The following is a 17,079-nucleotide window of genomic DNA, read 5'->3' as shown; positions in this document are numbered from 1 at the left end:
CTTTCCTTGCTTTTAATTTAATTCTGATGCTCTTCTGTGAAGATGGTAGTTCATAGGCAGTGTCGGGAAGATTACTTTTAAAATGTATTCCATTACAGATTACAGAATACATGCCCCAAAATGTATTCTGTAACGTATTCCGTTACGTTACTCAATGAGAGTAATGTATTCTGAATACTTTGGATTACTTAATATATTATCATGCTGTTTACAACTACATGAATGTACTATTGCTGTGATTTATTACTGTTACTGAAGGTCCGCGGCTCCGAACCGTAGTAAAGGGACCTCTGGCTAATACGGTGGGTTCTGTGTCGGCTCGTAGCTGAAAACTAGCTTTACTTTGTTGTCTGGGTCAACTTTGCTAGGAGAGACAGAGAGAGGCGTTGAAAGGCTGCTCCAACGGAACTTATTGTTTTTGGAGGAAAACACGAACACGGTGTACAGTCGAGTCTTAATAGCTTACTTACAGCTGGGCTCGTCAGGCTCTCTTCTTGGCTGCAGTGGTTATTATTATATTTACATCCTTCCAGCTCCCGTTTTTGCTCGATGACAGCTCGTACTTTTCCTTTTTCTCCCTCCCTCGCTCACAGACACATAACGTGTATGGCAGTCCATTCTCCCTGCAGCACGGACTACACTGCCCATGATGCTACATTCTTTAGAGCTATACCTGTAGCATTCTGCCTATTAGCTTAGCACAACAACAACAAAAAGGCCTCTCTCACCCAGGAAACACGCAGAGAGAAAGTGTCACCCTGTAACCATGGCAACCGTAACGCTGCCGCCTGGAACAACAGAACGTAGCTATCAAACAAAACCCAAACAGTCCTGACCCGCCACAATATGAAACAGGGAAGTACCGCCGTGTAATCCATTTATTTCAACAAAGTAACTGTATTCTAAATACCACCTTTTTAAACGGTAACTGTAACGGAATACAGTTACTCATATTTTGTATTTTAAATACGTAACGGCGGTACATGTATTCCGTTACTCCCCTACACTGTTCATAGGTGCTTCTCCTCCAAACTGGCTGTGGGTCTGCTGGGAGTATAGGATAAAAGATGCAAATCCAGAAGTGGAAATCCAGGAAACCTGGAGGCTACAACTACTGCCAAAAAAACCTTTCCAGTCTCTGTCCAGTCAAATAAATTTGCTCCAAGTAGACTCTGATTACACACTAACTGCATAAAACTCAATGTACCTGAATACACTTTGAAGACTGAATGCTTAAAAAGCATTAAGGTGTTATGTGTTGATTAAACAGCAAAAATATTCTTTTTAACCATTTCGAATGGAAAAAAACTCTTTCTGAAAATGAAAATGAGTGCTTCTCATCAGAGCCAATGAGTTCTTTGAAACGTTTTGGATGAACAGACTGTATTGGCGACTGTCAAGCCTTTGAGTCGCCTTTGAGTCGCCGAGCAGCTGAATAGGGGAATAACAGCGCCCGCTGTTTGAAACGTAAGTCAAGGTTCCAGGTTAAAACTCCTTTATTTGTTACCAAATCCTTAAAATCCGTAGAAAAACAGTGATCAAAAACATTCTAAGCTTGAGCGGTCAGCAAAAGTCGACTTCCCCCATCACCCACTCATTCACAAAAATTCCCTCGGGACGTGAACAGGTGATATAGCAATCACTATTACTATTACCGACACCACGTGACCCAAAGCTATGCCTATCCACAACAGACTGTAAGTAAATGCGAAATGAGCAATACTTTTACCTAACTGTGGATACAGAGAAATATTTTGAAACAACAGAATTCAGAAAACACTTCTGAGCCGCAGTGTGGTCCAGTTCTGTGAATCTGTGGTTTCCATCCACTGAGTAAGATAATCATTTCAAAAGGAAATATTTTTTCAGTTAGATGGTTTCTGTGCCAGCAGCCTTGAGTGTATAATCATAGATTGTGTATGACAGATAAACAGCCGCAGTGATGTCACCCACTGGTTTGGAATTCATTTTTAAGCCAAGTTAGCATTTTTGTCACCATCATGTTTGTTTGTTTGGAGACAGATGTGATTGCATTCATAAACTGTACGGATGCACATACAAGCTAATTAGCTGCCGTGTTATTTGTCAGATAATTCAAAGTGACGCAGGCACTAACAGCATAAACTAGCTGTGTGCTGGCTGCAGGTGCCGATTTTTCCACCAGGTTGTAAACCTGTTATTTGTGCTGTGATTTATAGATATATAGGAGACACTGGGGACTCACTCAGAGTCTGAGAAAGGTTCAGGTGGACTTTAGACGAGCTGCAGTTTTTCAACATTCCCACTGTTTGAGTAAAACTGAATTTTAAGGACACTGCAGAGAGAGATCTCTCTGTGTGGCTCGTTAAAAGTTGGTGTCCCTCTGATCCCCTTCAGAACTGATCACATCTGGGCTCTGGATGCTGCTCGTTGCTGCTGCTGAGGTCCAACACGTCGAGCTGGGTTCAACAGCCAGCGTGGGCTGTAACCTCTCCTATCTTTATGACACAACGTGGCTCAAGCATCACCCAGATAAACCTCCCAGCATGATCTTCTCTGCCAGCCTCAAAGAGGGACGACCCATCCAAGGTGACCGATCATCTCACTTAAAAATGTTGGAAACATGCAGAGAGCGTAAGGCTGTGATTTCACTTTGTGAAGCAGGTGACCAGTAACGACCAGTTACTCTTTTTTTAGGGTTTCAGCTCAACAGTCGTTATACGGTGACTTTGGTGAACCGCTCTCTGGCTCTGATGATCTCCAGTATCGAGGACAGAGACCTGGGGCTGTACTACTGTATTTCCTACGTAAACTCTGACTTAAAAATTGGGGAAGGAACCAAACTTCAGGGTAAGAGTAACCTTTAGGTGATATTTCACTGTGAAATTTTTCTTTAGCTCAGAGTCTTCCGCACAAACTTCCCCTGCAAAGTCCAAGCAGGGCAGAAGGTGAGGTTATGTACTTGATGTAAACACAAATTTAATTCAGGAGCTATTTTACAAACCGGGCTGGACATCGAGAAATTATGCAACTTCTAAATGTTTGCTCGGACTCCAGCCTGAACGAGACGGATTCATGAACAAGTTTTTTAGAGAGATGTCGAGTGAAGTGTGGTCTAAAACGGGGGTGTCAGACAAATGGCCTGGAGACAGAACTGGTCTGGGAAAGGGTCCAGTTCATCCCACTCACTGGCTTCTGAAAATTTCACTTTTTACTGTACTGAGGTCAGAGTTACGGCCTTCTTACTAATGACACGACCCGTGGCCTGTCAGACTACACCCAAGTAAGAGATGAAGCATTAACCTGATGAACTTCTTTGATTAACAGCTGCATTTCTTTCTAATGTTGTTTAAATCACATTTTTTATATTAAGAAGTCTCCGGGAATAAATGTGGAGTTAAACTTGTTTACACTGAAAGAAAGAGAACCAGTCAGAGGTGATGCAGGACTTCATGTCTCAGAACATGTTTCACCCTCGGCTTTATTTTGTCTGTTTGTCATCAGTTTCAGGTTCATCTCGGCTTCTTTTTAATCACTGGTACTGCATGATCGCGGGTTTCATCCTCGTGATTATGGTACTGGCTGTTTGTGTCACCCACTGGAAAGCTCGGGCGAAGGAGAAGAAGAAGAAGACCGCCATCCGGACCAGATGCTGACATCACCCGTAAATATATGACAAATACTAGTAATACAACTCCGACGCCAACTACACTTTCACAGCTGACAGTTTATGCTCACTATTACATGGATTCATGTATTAATGTTGTATTTGTATATATACAACCTGTGTGTGTATGTCTGGGTTTTTATTTTGTGTATAAAGTGTAGATTCTTTGTTTTTCTTCCACTTCTTATTTATGGCATTCTTATGTTGGGTTGCTTAATGCACTGTATTTTTTCCTTCAAGTAGTTAAAATGATTTGTTGCTATTTTGCTTATAAATGCAAAAAAAAAAAAAGTTAAGTCTTTGTGATGTTATTATCCATGTTGCTCAGTTATTTAGTTCCCCACATATCTTACAAAGCTATGAACTTCAATACATCTGGAGACACCAAGATAAGGCAACAAGCAGATACTGGAGGGCGTTGGTTTTCTTAGAAATAAACTGAAGTGTATAAGAAATAAATACAATTTTTTTTTTTTAATTTTAAGTTTTTTTTAAGTTAAGCTAACAAGTGTAAAGCTGGGGTGAGAGTGGCCTCATAAATAATTAAAAATTATTTTAATTCACTATTGGAGTAACACAACCCGGCTCCAAACAAAGCGTAGTTTTCACCCCTGCATGCCATACTGCTTCACAGAGTGAATGGGTTAAACGCAGAGAGGAATTTCCCCACGGTGATCAATAAAGTATACATTATTATTATAAACACACGCCACAGAGCGAAAAACGGTGAAGAAGCAAAAACTCTATCGCCCGAACAGGGACTTGAACCCTGGACCCTCAGATTAAAAGTCTGATGCTCTACCGACTGAGCTATCCGGGCTCTGCACGAAGTCACACAAATGCTGTATATGAGGAAACATGTGCCATATAATTATATTGTTTGGGGTTTTTTTTTAAACTGGTCCGGATCTACGTTAATGGCACAGAGTCGTTTACAGTGTTTATAGCCTTTACAATAGACCCTGTGCACGAGAAAATGCTAACTTCCTGTTTTATGCTAGCTCTGAAGCGTTTGAAAATACAGGGGAGTGACCAACGTGACAGAACTTGGCTAGCTGGCTAGCTCCCTGTTACAAACTGCTACCTTTACTAAACTGTATGCAGCTACAAAATGCATTTATACAGACGCAGAAATACCACAACAGCAACTTTCTCTGGTTGCAATCTTTACACTACCTGATTTGTAAACAGAGAATCAGGCTACATTACATTAACAAGAATGAACGAATGACGAAGAACTTCTACAATTCAAAAAGCACAGAATTCTTTATTTCGATGCGCGTGGCTCTTGTGGTCCTCCATAGAACCAAGGTAGGAATTTTGTTTTGTAATAATTTATTTTGGTTTTCTGGGTCTTCACTTGTAATGAGATAAAAGAAAACGCTAAATTCTAGGGAACCTTGCTGGGTCGCCTAGAAGTGTCCAAGACACTAAACTAAGAATGAAAACAGAAAATGATTCACAGGCCCCAGCGAGATTTGAACTCGCGACCCCTGGTTTACAAGACCAGTGCTCTAACCCCTGAGCTATGGAGCCTGGGACGAAAGCGACAGCCGCCAGTATTGGCAAAATAGTTAGAATCAAGTTAGTACAACTGACTTTCCAGAAGTATATCAGAAGACCCAAAGCGCCATTATGTTTTACGATATAATTATTAAGTAAAACAGACATTTTTGAATCCTGGTTACACACGTCATCAGTGGAAGCTAATTGAAACATACATATGAAAAAGTAGAGACGTAGAGATGAAGACAAATGACTTAAGACTTTAAAAACGTCTAATCGGCTTCTAAAAGTTGATAAACGTGCAACTGAGTTTTCGTTATTCTGTGATTTCAATTTAAATGTTTTCAGTTTAAATAGAAAAATCTAGATGTAATTCCATGTCCTCCACTAGACGGCAGTGTGCGACCACCCACACAAAGACGACAACTTCCCTAAACCCCTTTCTTTTAAAAAAATATTTTTCAGTGAATTCCTAACACATAGAAAAGGGTTTAATTTTACATTTGAAATCATATTCCACCTGTGCGCGTGTTACAAAAAGTAAGCAGGTCAGTAAACAGAAGCTGAATGTGTTCTCTTTCTTTGCGTCCACACTGGTGCGTTTCTGGGCGTGGAGTGAGGGGGCAGGAGCTGGTGGGGTCCCCTCTGGAGCCTCATAGTTTTTCACCACAGTGTGTTAGTGAAGATGGAGGCGAAGGGATACGTGCCAGATTAATTTCATCACATAATGGAGGCACCATTTTCCCACTTTTAACCCTTTAGATGGATTCTACTTCCTGACTTTTTGGATAGTGTATTTTTCAGATTTCTAAATAAGAGAAGAAAGCGAAGAGTGTTTTTCCTTTGTTGGGTAGAGAGGGGGAGAAAGAAATGAGCCATGGTTGAGCCGAAAGGATAGATTTTCATTCATGAAGAACCGGGATTTTGTTCCGAAAGTCTTGGAGTGTGTGGACGCAGAAGATCGTATCAACAGGTGAGTGTTTTATACAAGTACTAACGTTTGTGCGTAGATCAAAGCTGTAGAGGAGTGAGTATTTCAGGCCGACATGCCCTCACAAACCTTTAGATTTTTCTTTGCGATACAAGAAGAGCTAGTATTACTGAGAATATGATTTTTTAAAAGGAGGGATGAGAAATCGCGTTTGTGAATTTTGCAGGCTGCTGAAAATGAAGTGATTGTGGGTTTAGTATCGAGCCGTGGCGACATTGTTAAAGCTGTTTCGTCTATTTCTTGTTTATATAATTTTTTATTTTATTTTGGACCCCTCCTGCTGCTGGTGAAATGTGTCCGTCTGAGTGGACATTCCTCCAGATTTCAAAATTATTTCAGAATTTCAAACATTAGCTACCAAAAGAACTGGATCGGCGTTCGGATTGTCTCCATCTCTCCTCTGCCTCTCCTTTTCCATTTTTCCTACTTGATCTACTAATCAAGGTGCAGGTACAGGTGGCCTGTCTGAGCGAGAGAACATACAGGGAGAGTCAGAAGCTGCATGTGTGCATTTGTCTGCATGTGTCTGCATCTTTGGCGTGCGCACTCGTGCGCCTTGAAGAGTGTCCAGCGGTCATTTCCCGGTGCCCTGGGGGTCACCTTATACGGCCGTGAATGGCCGACTGTAGCAGAAGTCTTATGGGAAGCAGGAATCAGCTGAAAGAATCTCAGAATCAACACTTCATCCTCGCTTTAGTCTGTTCGGCTCTCGCTGCAGCGCACGCCAAATACGCACAGAGGTGCGCGCACGCAGCCTGCCTCCCCCCGTCTTTTTCTCCTCAGTGTCTACCCTTTATTGTTATTTCACTAATAATCAAATGCAGTGTCACGTGAAGGACTAGAACTGTCATATTTGACGTGACCAAATCTGTGTAATACAACAGCATCTCCTCTATCCTGTCCAATAGGGGCGTGTCTCGCTTTACAGTCGAAAATATTAATTTTCTGTAGCTACACAGACACGAATCTGCTCAATGAATAAACACATGAACAACAGAGGTCGTGATTATTTCACTGCCACGAGACTGGGTTGGGTGGGTGAAGATTTGTGATATTTGTGGTTAATTCTTGTCATAAACAAAATGCACAAAATTCACAATGGTGACATCACCAGACTCTGATCTCAGGTTCAGATTTTGTTGACATTAATAATCTGGATAATTTCTATTTAAGATGAACATAGTGTCGCTAATAGTGACATAGTGTCAACCAGCATTTAAAATTGAGTCATGGATGCAGACTCTCCACTGCTAGTGGTTTGTTTTGGGGTTTTTTTTTTTTTTTGAGGGGGGTGTTCCCAAATAGAAACAAACCACGAATGATTCTTTAAACATCTCTAGTTGTTCAGTAATATGACTGAACTGTACTTTAACAGCCTTAAATAACACACAGGTTTAGCCTAAGTGACCTGGAATGCGTCACATTAGCCCGTCAAGTGTCCCGGATGGCCAGTCTGCCGTGGCTTCTCCAACATCACCACTCCAGGAACAGCAGAACATTTTTTCCTAGACTTTGCTGCAGTCGTCCCACTTTACGGAGCCACGCAGTGTGCTGCTTCTGGCCCTCACACCTCTGTGTGTTTAGTTGTAACCACTGCTTATAACCAAGTTATTAATGTTTCATTCTTCTCATCCACATTTTTGTCCAAAGTCAACAAAGCTCTGTGTCTGCTAAAGTTTAGTGAGAGGGTGGGGAGCAAATCACTGGTGTGCATATACAACTTTTCCTGTCACTGCCTTCATAAACAGATGTTTATTTGTTTTGAGTGACAATCAGGGACCGGTCGAACCTGTTCAGGGTCTGGCAGTTGTTCTTTCTGAGGTTGCGCTGCTGGAAGCTACTTTCTCAACGTTTCTGTTTGCAACGCCCCAAACTACAGAAGGAAGGCACACACCCACACCCACAAACACACACACTAGCTGTTGCTGTCTACACCCAGCAAAAGGAATCAGCGGCTTTATTATTTTTTTATTTTTACGCGGCACCGAGGCCGAGACTGGAGTTACCCCAGCGCACAGGAGCCTCCGCACCAGGCCGCCGAGCTCTGCGTGTGTGTCAGTGTGTTTTAGCGCAGCGTGTCGGTGGTCTAACAAAGGCAGGCTGAGCGGGGGCCGTGATTTCCTTCTCCCCGCGGCCATGCGCGGAGCTCGGATCTTCGTGGAAGAATGCGTCGCCTTCTCCCGGCGTTAGCTCAGCCTCGGCTCCATGTAAGTCCCCCAGCCTGGCTTCGTTTCAGGCTCGGGCCTTTGTTATTTATCACGACACTGGCTCGCACAGACAGGGAGCGATCGTGGCTGAAACGGAGGGATTATAGCGGAGAATTTCAGCCCGTTCGCTGCGCTTTTGGCCTCTGCTTGCCTTTATTTGGGCTAACAGCCTCCTGTTTTACCTCCACGGCGCTGCTGCTTCTCACTGTTTTCTTGTCGTTTCATCTGTGCTGCTCCCCTCCAGGGCCAACAGTAACAACATGCTCCTGGCCTCTGCCGTGGTGGTGTGGGAATGGCTGAACGAACACGGCCGGTGGCGGCCCTACAGCCCCGCCGTCTCCCACCAGATAGAGGCGGCCATCCGGAGCAGCGACCCCCGCGGAGGGAGCGTGGTGCTCGGCCAGGTGGACAGCCGGCTCTCGCCCTACATCATAGATCTCCAGTCCATGCACCAGTTCAGACAGGACACAGGTAAGCTGGGACGATGGGGCATATGGTGCACGCTGCAGAGCTGTCATGTCGGGGTTTATTTGCAGGCTCGGGGACATAAACTTGCTGCACTGAAGCAGCAGTCCTGTTATGGCCAGGGGTGCTTACAGGATTTCTATTATTGGGGGACCCATAACGAGGAAGGGGGGGTCCAGTGGAGATCAGAATATCAGAGTGTTGAAAACAGCAGCATGATTGTGAATTTACAGCTTCGGTGTAGTTTCGTTTTACACCTCTTTATTTTTGTAATGCGCTGCGTGGACAGACTAAGGGCCCAAGTGTACTATTTCTGAATATATAAACATGTTAAAATGGAATAGTACTTTTATTTTACTTTTTACTACAAGCCTCATTCGCCCAACCACACAAGCACATACGCACGCAGCTCGTCTCAGGCCTGTTTCAGACGTCTGCTGCGAATCTTTGTACGTAAGTTGGCGACATCATTGTCGGTATTTATCCAAGTGTGTTATGCGTTAGTTACCTTGTGTCCCGGTGGCTGGGTGCCTGTTCTTTGTTTTATTTTTAGAGGCAAATGTATTTGTCCTTCTACTTTTTCCACTTCTTTCTGCATTGCTTCATATCCAGTTTGAGAAGATACATTTGAAAGCCACAGCGATAAAGTAGCTGGAAATGCACAGGAGGACTGTGTCGACAGGCCAGCGTTTCACTTCTCAGGTGGTGGTTTGTGGACAATAAACTAGTGACACTTGCAGGTGTTCTCTGTCTTGTACGGGGTTGCTTCAGCATGCAGGCTGTAGTAGCCAGAGACTGAACCCTGTCATTCTCTACTTCACAGGTGTCAAACTCCGGGCCTCGAGGGCCGGTATCCTGCAGGTTTTAGATGTGTCCTTGATCCAACACAGCTGATTTAAATGACTAAATTACCTCCTCAACATGTCCTGAAGTTCTCCAGAAGCCTGGTAATGAGCTAATCATTTGATTCAGGTGTGTTGACCGTGGGTTAGATCTAAAACCTGCAGGACACCGACCCTCGAGGCCTGGAGTTGGACACCCCTGCTCTACTTGCTCTCATGCCTGAGCCACATCCACCACCGTACTGCGGTGCATCGATTTGGAGACTTTTAGGAGAAAACTTTGAAAAGAACTCCGCTATTGCTTTGTCCCTGTTTCATCGTCTTTAGTTCCTTTTCATCCAGCGCTGAATTAAAAAGCGAGTAGTGACACCTGTCGTTCAGAACAAGACTGCAGCGAGCACCGAGTACCTAACATGTACATCACTCAGACCCAAGTGGGCCCTAGCAGGCTCCCAGATGTGGAAATTGCTGACACATCTGTAATAAGATGTTCCACACTCCCAGTTTTCTGGTTTCATGTTTATTTTAAAGTCTCTGTTTTCCTGTTTCTCTCACTTACATAACTTTCAAACATCGTTTGTGTAATTGGTGTACACGTGTTCGTCTAATGTCACAGAGTTGCCAGATTGTTCTGTTAATACAGTCTAGACACACAAATATAATTTCTGTAGAAGGAACCTGGCAACACACCCACCAATTCGAGGGGTTTCTAAGGGTTTCCTGCAAAGACACCTCTTGCCCAACCTCAGGAATTCTGTTAGTGCGCAGTCCACTTCTTTAGCATCTGGATTTTAGCCTCTACTAATCATGGTTAAAGCTTTTTCCTTAAGTCACTGTTTACCCCTAAACACATCAGTATAAGCTTAGACAGAGGTATAAGACAGTGGTGTCAAACATGTAGCCCAGGGTCCAGCAAAGGCTTACCAGCGGCTCTATTACAGCTCTCAGGGTCGCTCTAAAAGTCTCAGCAAAGTCATTAATAACTTAATTTTTAATGTCTTAAATTTGCTGTTCCCGGTGTGATGGTGGCAGCCTACTAATCAGGGGTGTTTGGAAAATTAGAAGTATTTTTAGAGCTTGACAAGTTGTTTGACTCGTAAAGAATAAGTATTATTTAGTTCCAAGAACTCTATAATGCACCTGTAATATAATTCATAAAAATATACATCCGTTTGCTCAGCGTATGACGACTGGGACCGTTCTTACATACCCTGAGACGTCTCCAAAGGCAGTGTTATCCAGGAAAATCCTGCTAGAGGATGCAGTCGATCTGGGATTCTGCTGGACAATCCTCCAGATGTTTCCACCACATTTATTTGGGTCAACAGGGCTGAAATATGCAATGTGAGGAAATCGAAAGACACCATCTGTGATCTCTCATAGGATCTGACTTCAGGTTTAAAAGGCTGGCTGACGACTCGAGATCCAGATCTGCAAACTTTAATCGAGCACAGAACATTTGAGAATGCAGAGTTTGGTGAATGGCTTGAGTTTGTTTGGTTTGTCCTGATGTTTGTGGGCTGCGTTTGAGATGTTTCGGACGTTCTCTTATCTGACAACAGAAACAGAAAAACGTACATGAGACCAGTTTCACTGTGAATTTTGTTGCATTGAACAACAACAACAACAACAAACTTTATTTATGTAGCACATTTAAAAACCAGCGGTGTACCAAAGTGCTTAACATGCAAGAGGGTAAGATGAAGTAACAGGGAAGGATGAGGGCTATGGCAAGGTACCAAAACATGCTAGCAGGTTGAATGGCATTAAAACACACGAAGGCAAAAGAATTGCATATAAAAGCATAAAAGAAGGCTAAGTGTAGAGGATAAAACAGTCAAAAAATTAAAAATGAATTAAAAGCCGAAGATAAGAATAAGCGTTAAGCTAACTATCAAACAAATTCAAATTCAAATTGTATTTGTCACATACACAGCACGATATGCAGTGAAATGCTTAGACAACTGCTCGTGACCTAAAGAAAAAAAAAGAAAAAGGCTATGAATAAGATAGGAAATAAATATGAAAATTAAAAAGGGTAAATTTAACTAGGAAGGAATAAAATAAAATAAAGTATAAAAATTAAGTTAAAAATGAGATAACTGTACAACACAAATTAGAATGAAGGGTAAATTTAACTGGGAAAGAATAAGATAAAATATATAAATTAAAGTTGAAAATAAAATAACTGTACAACAAAATACACAATACACAGTATAGAAATATATAAGAATGTATGAAGAAATATAAATATATATATACACAATAACAGCAGCTGTACAAGTATTAACTGGAAATGAAGAATATAATATCCAGTGTTGTGCAATCCACATTTGTAAGCAAGCGTTAACTGTTAGAAAAGGCTAAATAAGTTTTTAACCGCGATTTGAAGGAATGGATGTAATCAGACTCGCGTATAGCGATGGGGAGGTTATTCCATAAGGCAAACGCGTGGTCACCTCTAGTCTTCAGCCGAGATCTCAGCAGTACCAGGAGTGACTGGGAAGATGATCTTAATGCTCTAGTATTGGTGTATGATCTAAGTAGCTCAATGAGGTAGCTTGGAGCTATATTGTTAATAATTTGGAAGGTGAGCAGCAGGATTTCGAATCGAATGCGATACTTAACGGGAAGCCAATGCAGGTCAGCAAGGACGGGTGATAGAGACACGCCGCCCACTACCAGTAAGGAGACGAGCAGCTGCATTCTGAACAATTTGGAGTCTATGGAGGAGAGGAGAGTTAAGACCGAAGTGAAGTGAGCTGCAATAATCCAACCTAGATGTCACAAAGGCGTGGATAAGCTTTCCAAGGTCCCTACGTGGGACATAATGTCTGGCCTTGCTAATAAGACGCAATTGATGGAAACAAGATTTAACAACAGAGGACGCTTGTTTATCAAACTTAAAAGAGCAATGAATATTCAAACAGAGAGTAGGAGAGAGTCAGACGGATATAAACAGCAGACAGAAAGCCAAGTGAGCTAAACTGCACTGAAGGAGATGGGAGACCACGGAAGTGGTAGTTTGAGTATTTGCACGTATATTTAGAGTGTTTTTAACACCTCCTGACGCCTTAGCAGAGCTGTTAATACAGTTTAATTCAGAAACAACGTGTTAAACACCAAAGTCACAAAAACAGTCAAACTACAACAAACTGAAGTTTCATCACAGTTCATGACCTAGCCACGACCGCTAATCTGCTGATCCAGCTTCCTGAGCGTAGTTTTTACGTGTACTTTTTGACTTGTACTGATTCATTTCAGTGTTGATGGACTAAATGATTGATCTCAGATGACGCAGGTGTTTGTTTCGTGTTTATTACATGACGTCATCATTAAAGATAACTGGTTGGGTTCAGAAAAAGGTCACGGTTAAGGTTTTTTTTTGAGTGGAGAAAATTCAAAGTGGCTTGCAGAAGCAGCAGGCGGTCTAGTTTTTGGTACTAAGGGGCTTTATATTACCACAGCTTTGATTTTATACTTTCAAGTTTTAAAAAGAAAACTGAAAACATTGTAGAAATGCATTTTTAGCAAACAGAAAGCTCTTTGAAACAGTGAGAAAGCATCCAAAACATAACATGAAATCTTTAAAAAATAACAAATAAAAAAGAAAAACAAGTTTTTGTCTTTAAATATTTCTGTGATACAGAACAAATGTTAGTGTGTGTGCGTGTGTGTGTGTGTGTGTGTTGAAATCCAGCAGTATGATGTTTTGGAGCAGCTGTGAATGACCATCACAGCTCTGAGTTCACTGCATACTTAAACACTTATCCACTGACACATGCACACACACACATGCACACACACACATGCACACACACTTTCCCAGCAGCTGCATCCTCCTCCGACGGAGAAAAGAAACAGAGGGACCTCCACTTTGTGGGCAGAATGGAGAATTTCGAGGCTTAATGAGCAGAGTTCACTCCTCTGTTGCTCCCTCTGCTCTTCCCCGGCTCTTTCTGCTGCCCGAGTGTTTAGTTTCATCGATAGGCAAAAAAAAAATAATCCCAGGGGTCTTTCTGTCCGACGTGGGAGAGAGAGAAGTGTATGAGTATGTTTTCGGTGCAGAAGGAGCGAGATAATTGGGCAGTGCGTATTCTTTCGTTCTTTCTCTCACGCTCACATCGTCTTTCCAGAGATCTCGGATTTTCCCAAACAGATGCGAGCACGCTCGTTGTGGTTTTGACATGCACGGAAGGGAGAAAGCGTTTAGAGAAAAAGCTGAGGCACAGGTTCTGATAAGTCTGAGGTTATAACGTACATAAAGAACACTCAAAAAAAAAATCATGGAAAGAATTTCCACGTAATTAAATTACTTTGTTTCAGCATCATGCAATTCTGTTATTCCAACTTAATGTGCTTGACTTGGACTAACTTGATTAATTAATGATGAATCAACTGTTTTACTACAGTTGAGTCCAACTTAATTTAATTGAGTTGATCCAACCCACGCAAATTACGTTAGTGCGACAAAAATGCGTAATTGTAATAGAAAGCCATGTGGAAATGCTTTCCGTGATTATTTAAAGAGTTGTGTTTTTTTGGAGTGTTCAACAAAGTCTAGAGTCTGGTTAACATCAAATGTTAATGGATTTATAATAACTTCCACTCCATCCATCCTCTTATCTTTACCATGGTAGCAGGGAAGCTGGGGCCTATCCCAGATGTGATAGGGTGAGAGCCAGAGTACAGGACAGGTCGCCAGTCTGTCACAGGGAGACAGACAACTTGCAGACATTTACACTATTTTGGAAACACCAATTAACCTAACCCTAATTACTCCATGACCAGAGAGAACCCACTGCAAACTTGGCCAGATTGGAGATTTGAACCCAAGGCCTTCTTCCTGTGGTTTGAACTCTTGTGTGATCTTGTGAATTTTGTGAGTCCAGGCAACTAACCACTCTTACTACATTGTATCAGGTCATCTCAACAAGAATAAATTAAGTTGCTGACTTTCATGCGGATCCTACGTGATTTAATTACGTTCACCACAGAAACATGAAATTATTTTGTTCACATTACAAGTTTGAATTTTGTAAATGGTAAATGGCCTGTATTTGTATAGCGCTTTACTAGTCCCTAAGGACCCCAAAGCGCTTTACATATCCAGTCATCCACACATTCACACACTGGTGATGGCAGCTACATTGTAGCCACAGCCACCCTGGGGCGCACTGACAGAGGCGAGGCTGCTGGACACTGGCGCCACCGGCCCCTCTGACCACCACCAGTAGGCAACGGGTGAAGTGTCTTGCCCAAGGACACAACGACCGAGACTGTCCAAGCCGGGGCTCGAACCGGCAACCTTTTGATTACAAGGCGAACTCCCAACTCTTGAGCCACAATCGGTTGTTACATTTACAAAATGTAAATTTGTTACGGTTGTTGAGGTTGTTACATTTACAAAATGTAACAACCACCCAATTTCATTTTTTTGAGTGAATGAAAGACGAGCTTCTGGTAATAATTCCCACTTAGTTTTCAGATCTACGTTTGTTAAACCGCAGAATGCTCTCATGTTTTTCATCTCAGATATTTTGCTTTCTCCTTAAATCTGGTGGCCTTTTGGGACAGAGATGTAGAAAGCAGGCACAGAGCAGCAGATACGATACTGATGAAGTATGAAATAGAGGAGTTGGGGTGGAGGTGGGCTGCAAAGTGGCTTGCAGATAGATAAGGACCTGTAGGGAGACCTGTTCATGTACCACAGGGAAGTGACCTGAATGCAGACTCTCAGAGGCTGAGCTGTTGCCTTTAAATACTTTAAATGCTTCCCCCTGTGTGAGATTTGCCAGTTAGATCAGTAGAAGGTAGCTGAGTCATCACCTGATGTGACTGGCATGGAGACTGGCTGGTGCAAAAGCACATCACATTTCAGATGACACAAAGGCGAATTCACACAGGTTTGTTTTGAAGTTGTTCCCTGAGCTTTTTGCACAAAACTGCTCCATAAATTTGTTTTTCAAAGTGTGGAAATATAAACCGTCCTAACGGCAGACGAGGTCCTCAGCACCTTTGAGCTGCCAGGTCCTCCTGCAGAACACCTCCTGCTGCAGATGGAGACTTCCTTCGGAGAGCGGCGTGTACATTTGACCCCGCTGGGAAGAAGACATGCACTACAGGTCTGTCTTTACAGTCACATATGAAAGGATCTCCCTCCCAGTGCAAGCTCTCCCAGCACTGTCAGATGTGTTTCCTGTTCACCTCAGGTCTCGCAGCGGGATCGTCGCTCCGCAGACGCTCGCTGCGCTGTCACCACTGATAGCACGCCGTTTAGCTGACGTTCAGGGAAAAGCCTTCGTGAAGCTTCCCTGGGAGCTTCATCGCTAACAGTGATGTGGTATTCCTGCTCTGCACTTCTTAGACATGAAGGTTGTCGTTGTGGTGGCGGTGGTCTCGTCTCTTCCTTTGGACCGTGGAGGCTTTTCAGTTCATCCTTGCTTGCGATCCAGCTCCTTTTCTTCCTAAATTAACTTCTATGATGGATCGTCTCAAATCACTTCATCACTTGTAGTTTTTGGAAAAGGGAGTGTAATTATTCATATATGCAAAAATGTGACGTTATGACCTTGATGAGCTATTTGGGACGAGCCTCCTTTGAACACATGTATGCGTTCAGTCATTTGTGTGAGTACAACACGATTTCCTGCAGGTAAAACACAAAGATTTTAATCTGACAGTATCTTAACTTCCTGTTCCTGTCCTGCTTGAAGTTCTTTTTATGTGAAATTGGTACAGAAGGGATTTCCCGTAGGGAAATTACTCCTCTGCACTTAACCCATTCACCCAGTGAAGCAGTGGGCAGCCACCAATGCAGCGCCCGGGGAGCAGTGTGTAGGGACGGTACCTTGCTCAGGGGTATCTCAGGGTAACCGTTCAGTGGAGTCGAACCCCCAACCTTCCGATCATGGAGCCACCACTCTACGTGGGCGATCGTGGCTCAAGAGTTGGGCGTTCGTCTTGTAATCGGAAGGTTGCCGGTTCGAGCCCCGGCACCGACAGTCTCAGTCGTTGTGTCCTTGGGCAAGACACTTCACCCGTTGCCTACTGGTGGTGGTCAGAGGGCCCGGTGGCGCCAGTGTCCGGCAGCCTCGCCTCTGTCAGTGCGCCCCAGGGTGGCTGTGGTTACAATGTAACTGCCATCACCAGTGTGTGAATGGGTGGATGACAGGATGTGTAAAGCGCTTTGGGGTCCTTAGGGACTAGTAAAGCGCTATATAAATACAGACCATTTACCATTTACCTACTGAGCTATCCCTGCCCTTTATTTATATTTGTAACAAAAATCCTCTATTTGCCTTCATACTTCTGTCCTGCTTTTCATGAAGACTTACAGTCAATCAGCAGCTCTGGTATGAAAACAGTGAAGATGTTGGACTTCTCTTCTTTGGAGTTTGCGAGGAGACAAACCCATGCAAA

The 17,079-nt window shown here is 43.0% G+C and overlaps 1 protein-coding gene, 1 long non-coding RNA gene and 2 other non-coding genes across 5 annotated transcripts in view; 2 read left to right on the top strand and 2 right to left on the bottom strand.

Moving 5' to 3' along the window:
- Positions 1 to 2,483: 2,483 nt before the first annotated feature.
- On the top strand, positions 2,484 to 3,860 carry LOC148102630 (uncharacterized). The gene is made up of 3 exons (XR_015719196.1): positions 2,484 to 2,568; positions 2,677 to 2,829; positions 3,490 to 3,860. It is a non-coding gene; the product is annotated as an uncharacterized LOC148102630 (long non-coding RNA).
- Positions 3,861 to 4,393: 533 nt separating this feature from the next.
- On the bottom strand, positions 4,394 to 4,466 carry trnak-uuu (transfer RNA lysine (anticodon UUU)). The gene has a single exon. It is a non-coding gene; the product is annotated as a tRNA-Lys (tRNA).
- Positions 4,467 to 5,109: 643 nt separating this feature from the next.
- On the bottom strand, positions 5,110 to 5,182 carry trnat-ugu (transfer RNA threonine (anticodon UGU)). The gene has a single exon. It is a non-coding gene; the product is annotated as a tRNA-Thr (tRNA).
- Positions 5,183 to 5,808: 626 nt separating this feature from the next.
- The window catches only part of LOC102798272 (E3 ubiquitin-protein ligase DTX4-like), a 48,077-nt gene continuing 36,806 nt past the window's right edge, over positions 5,809 to 17,079 (top strand). The window contains exons 1-2 of one of the 2 annotated variants that reach the window (XM_087842201.1): positions 5,809 to 6,125; positions 8,595 to 8,821. In XM_087842201.1, coding sequence (XP_087698327.1) covers positions 6,061 to 6,125; positions 8,595 to 8,821 — 292 coding nt within the window. In that variant the 5' untranslated portion in view covers positions 5,809 to 6,060. Of the gene's footprint in view, positions 6,126 to 8,009; positions 8,351 to 8,594; positions 8,822 to 17,079 lie in introns of those variants that run through there. The other variant, XM_087842202.1, reaches the window with a different exon arrangement.

This window comes from Neolamprologus brichardi, chromosome 6 (genome assembly GCF_056152115.1).
Source record: "Neolamprologus brichardi isolate AB-2024 chromosome 6, ASM5615211v1, whole genome shotgun sequence".
NCBI lineage: Eukaryota > Metazoa > Chordata > Actinopteri > Cichliformes > Cichlidae > Neolamprologus > Neolamprologus brichardi.
The sequence above is the reverse complement of the archived record's forward strand: the minus strand, read 5'-3'. Positions and strand labels throughout refer to the sequence as shown.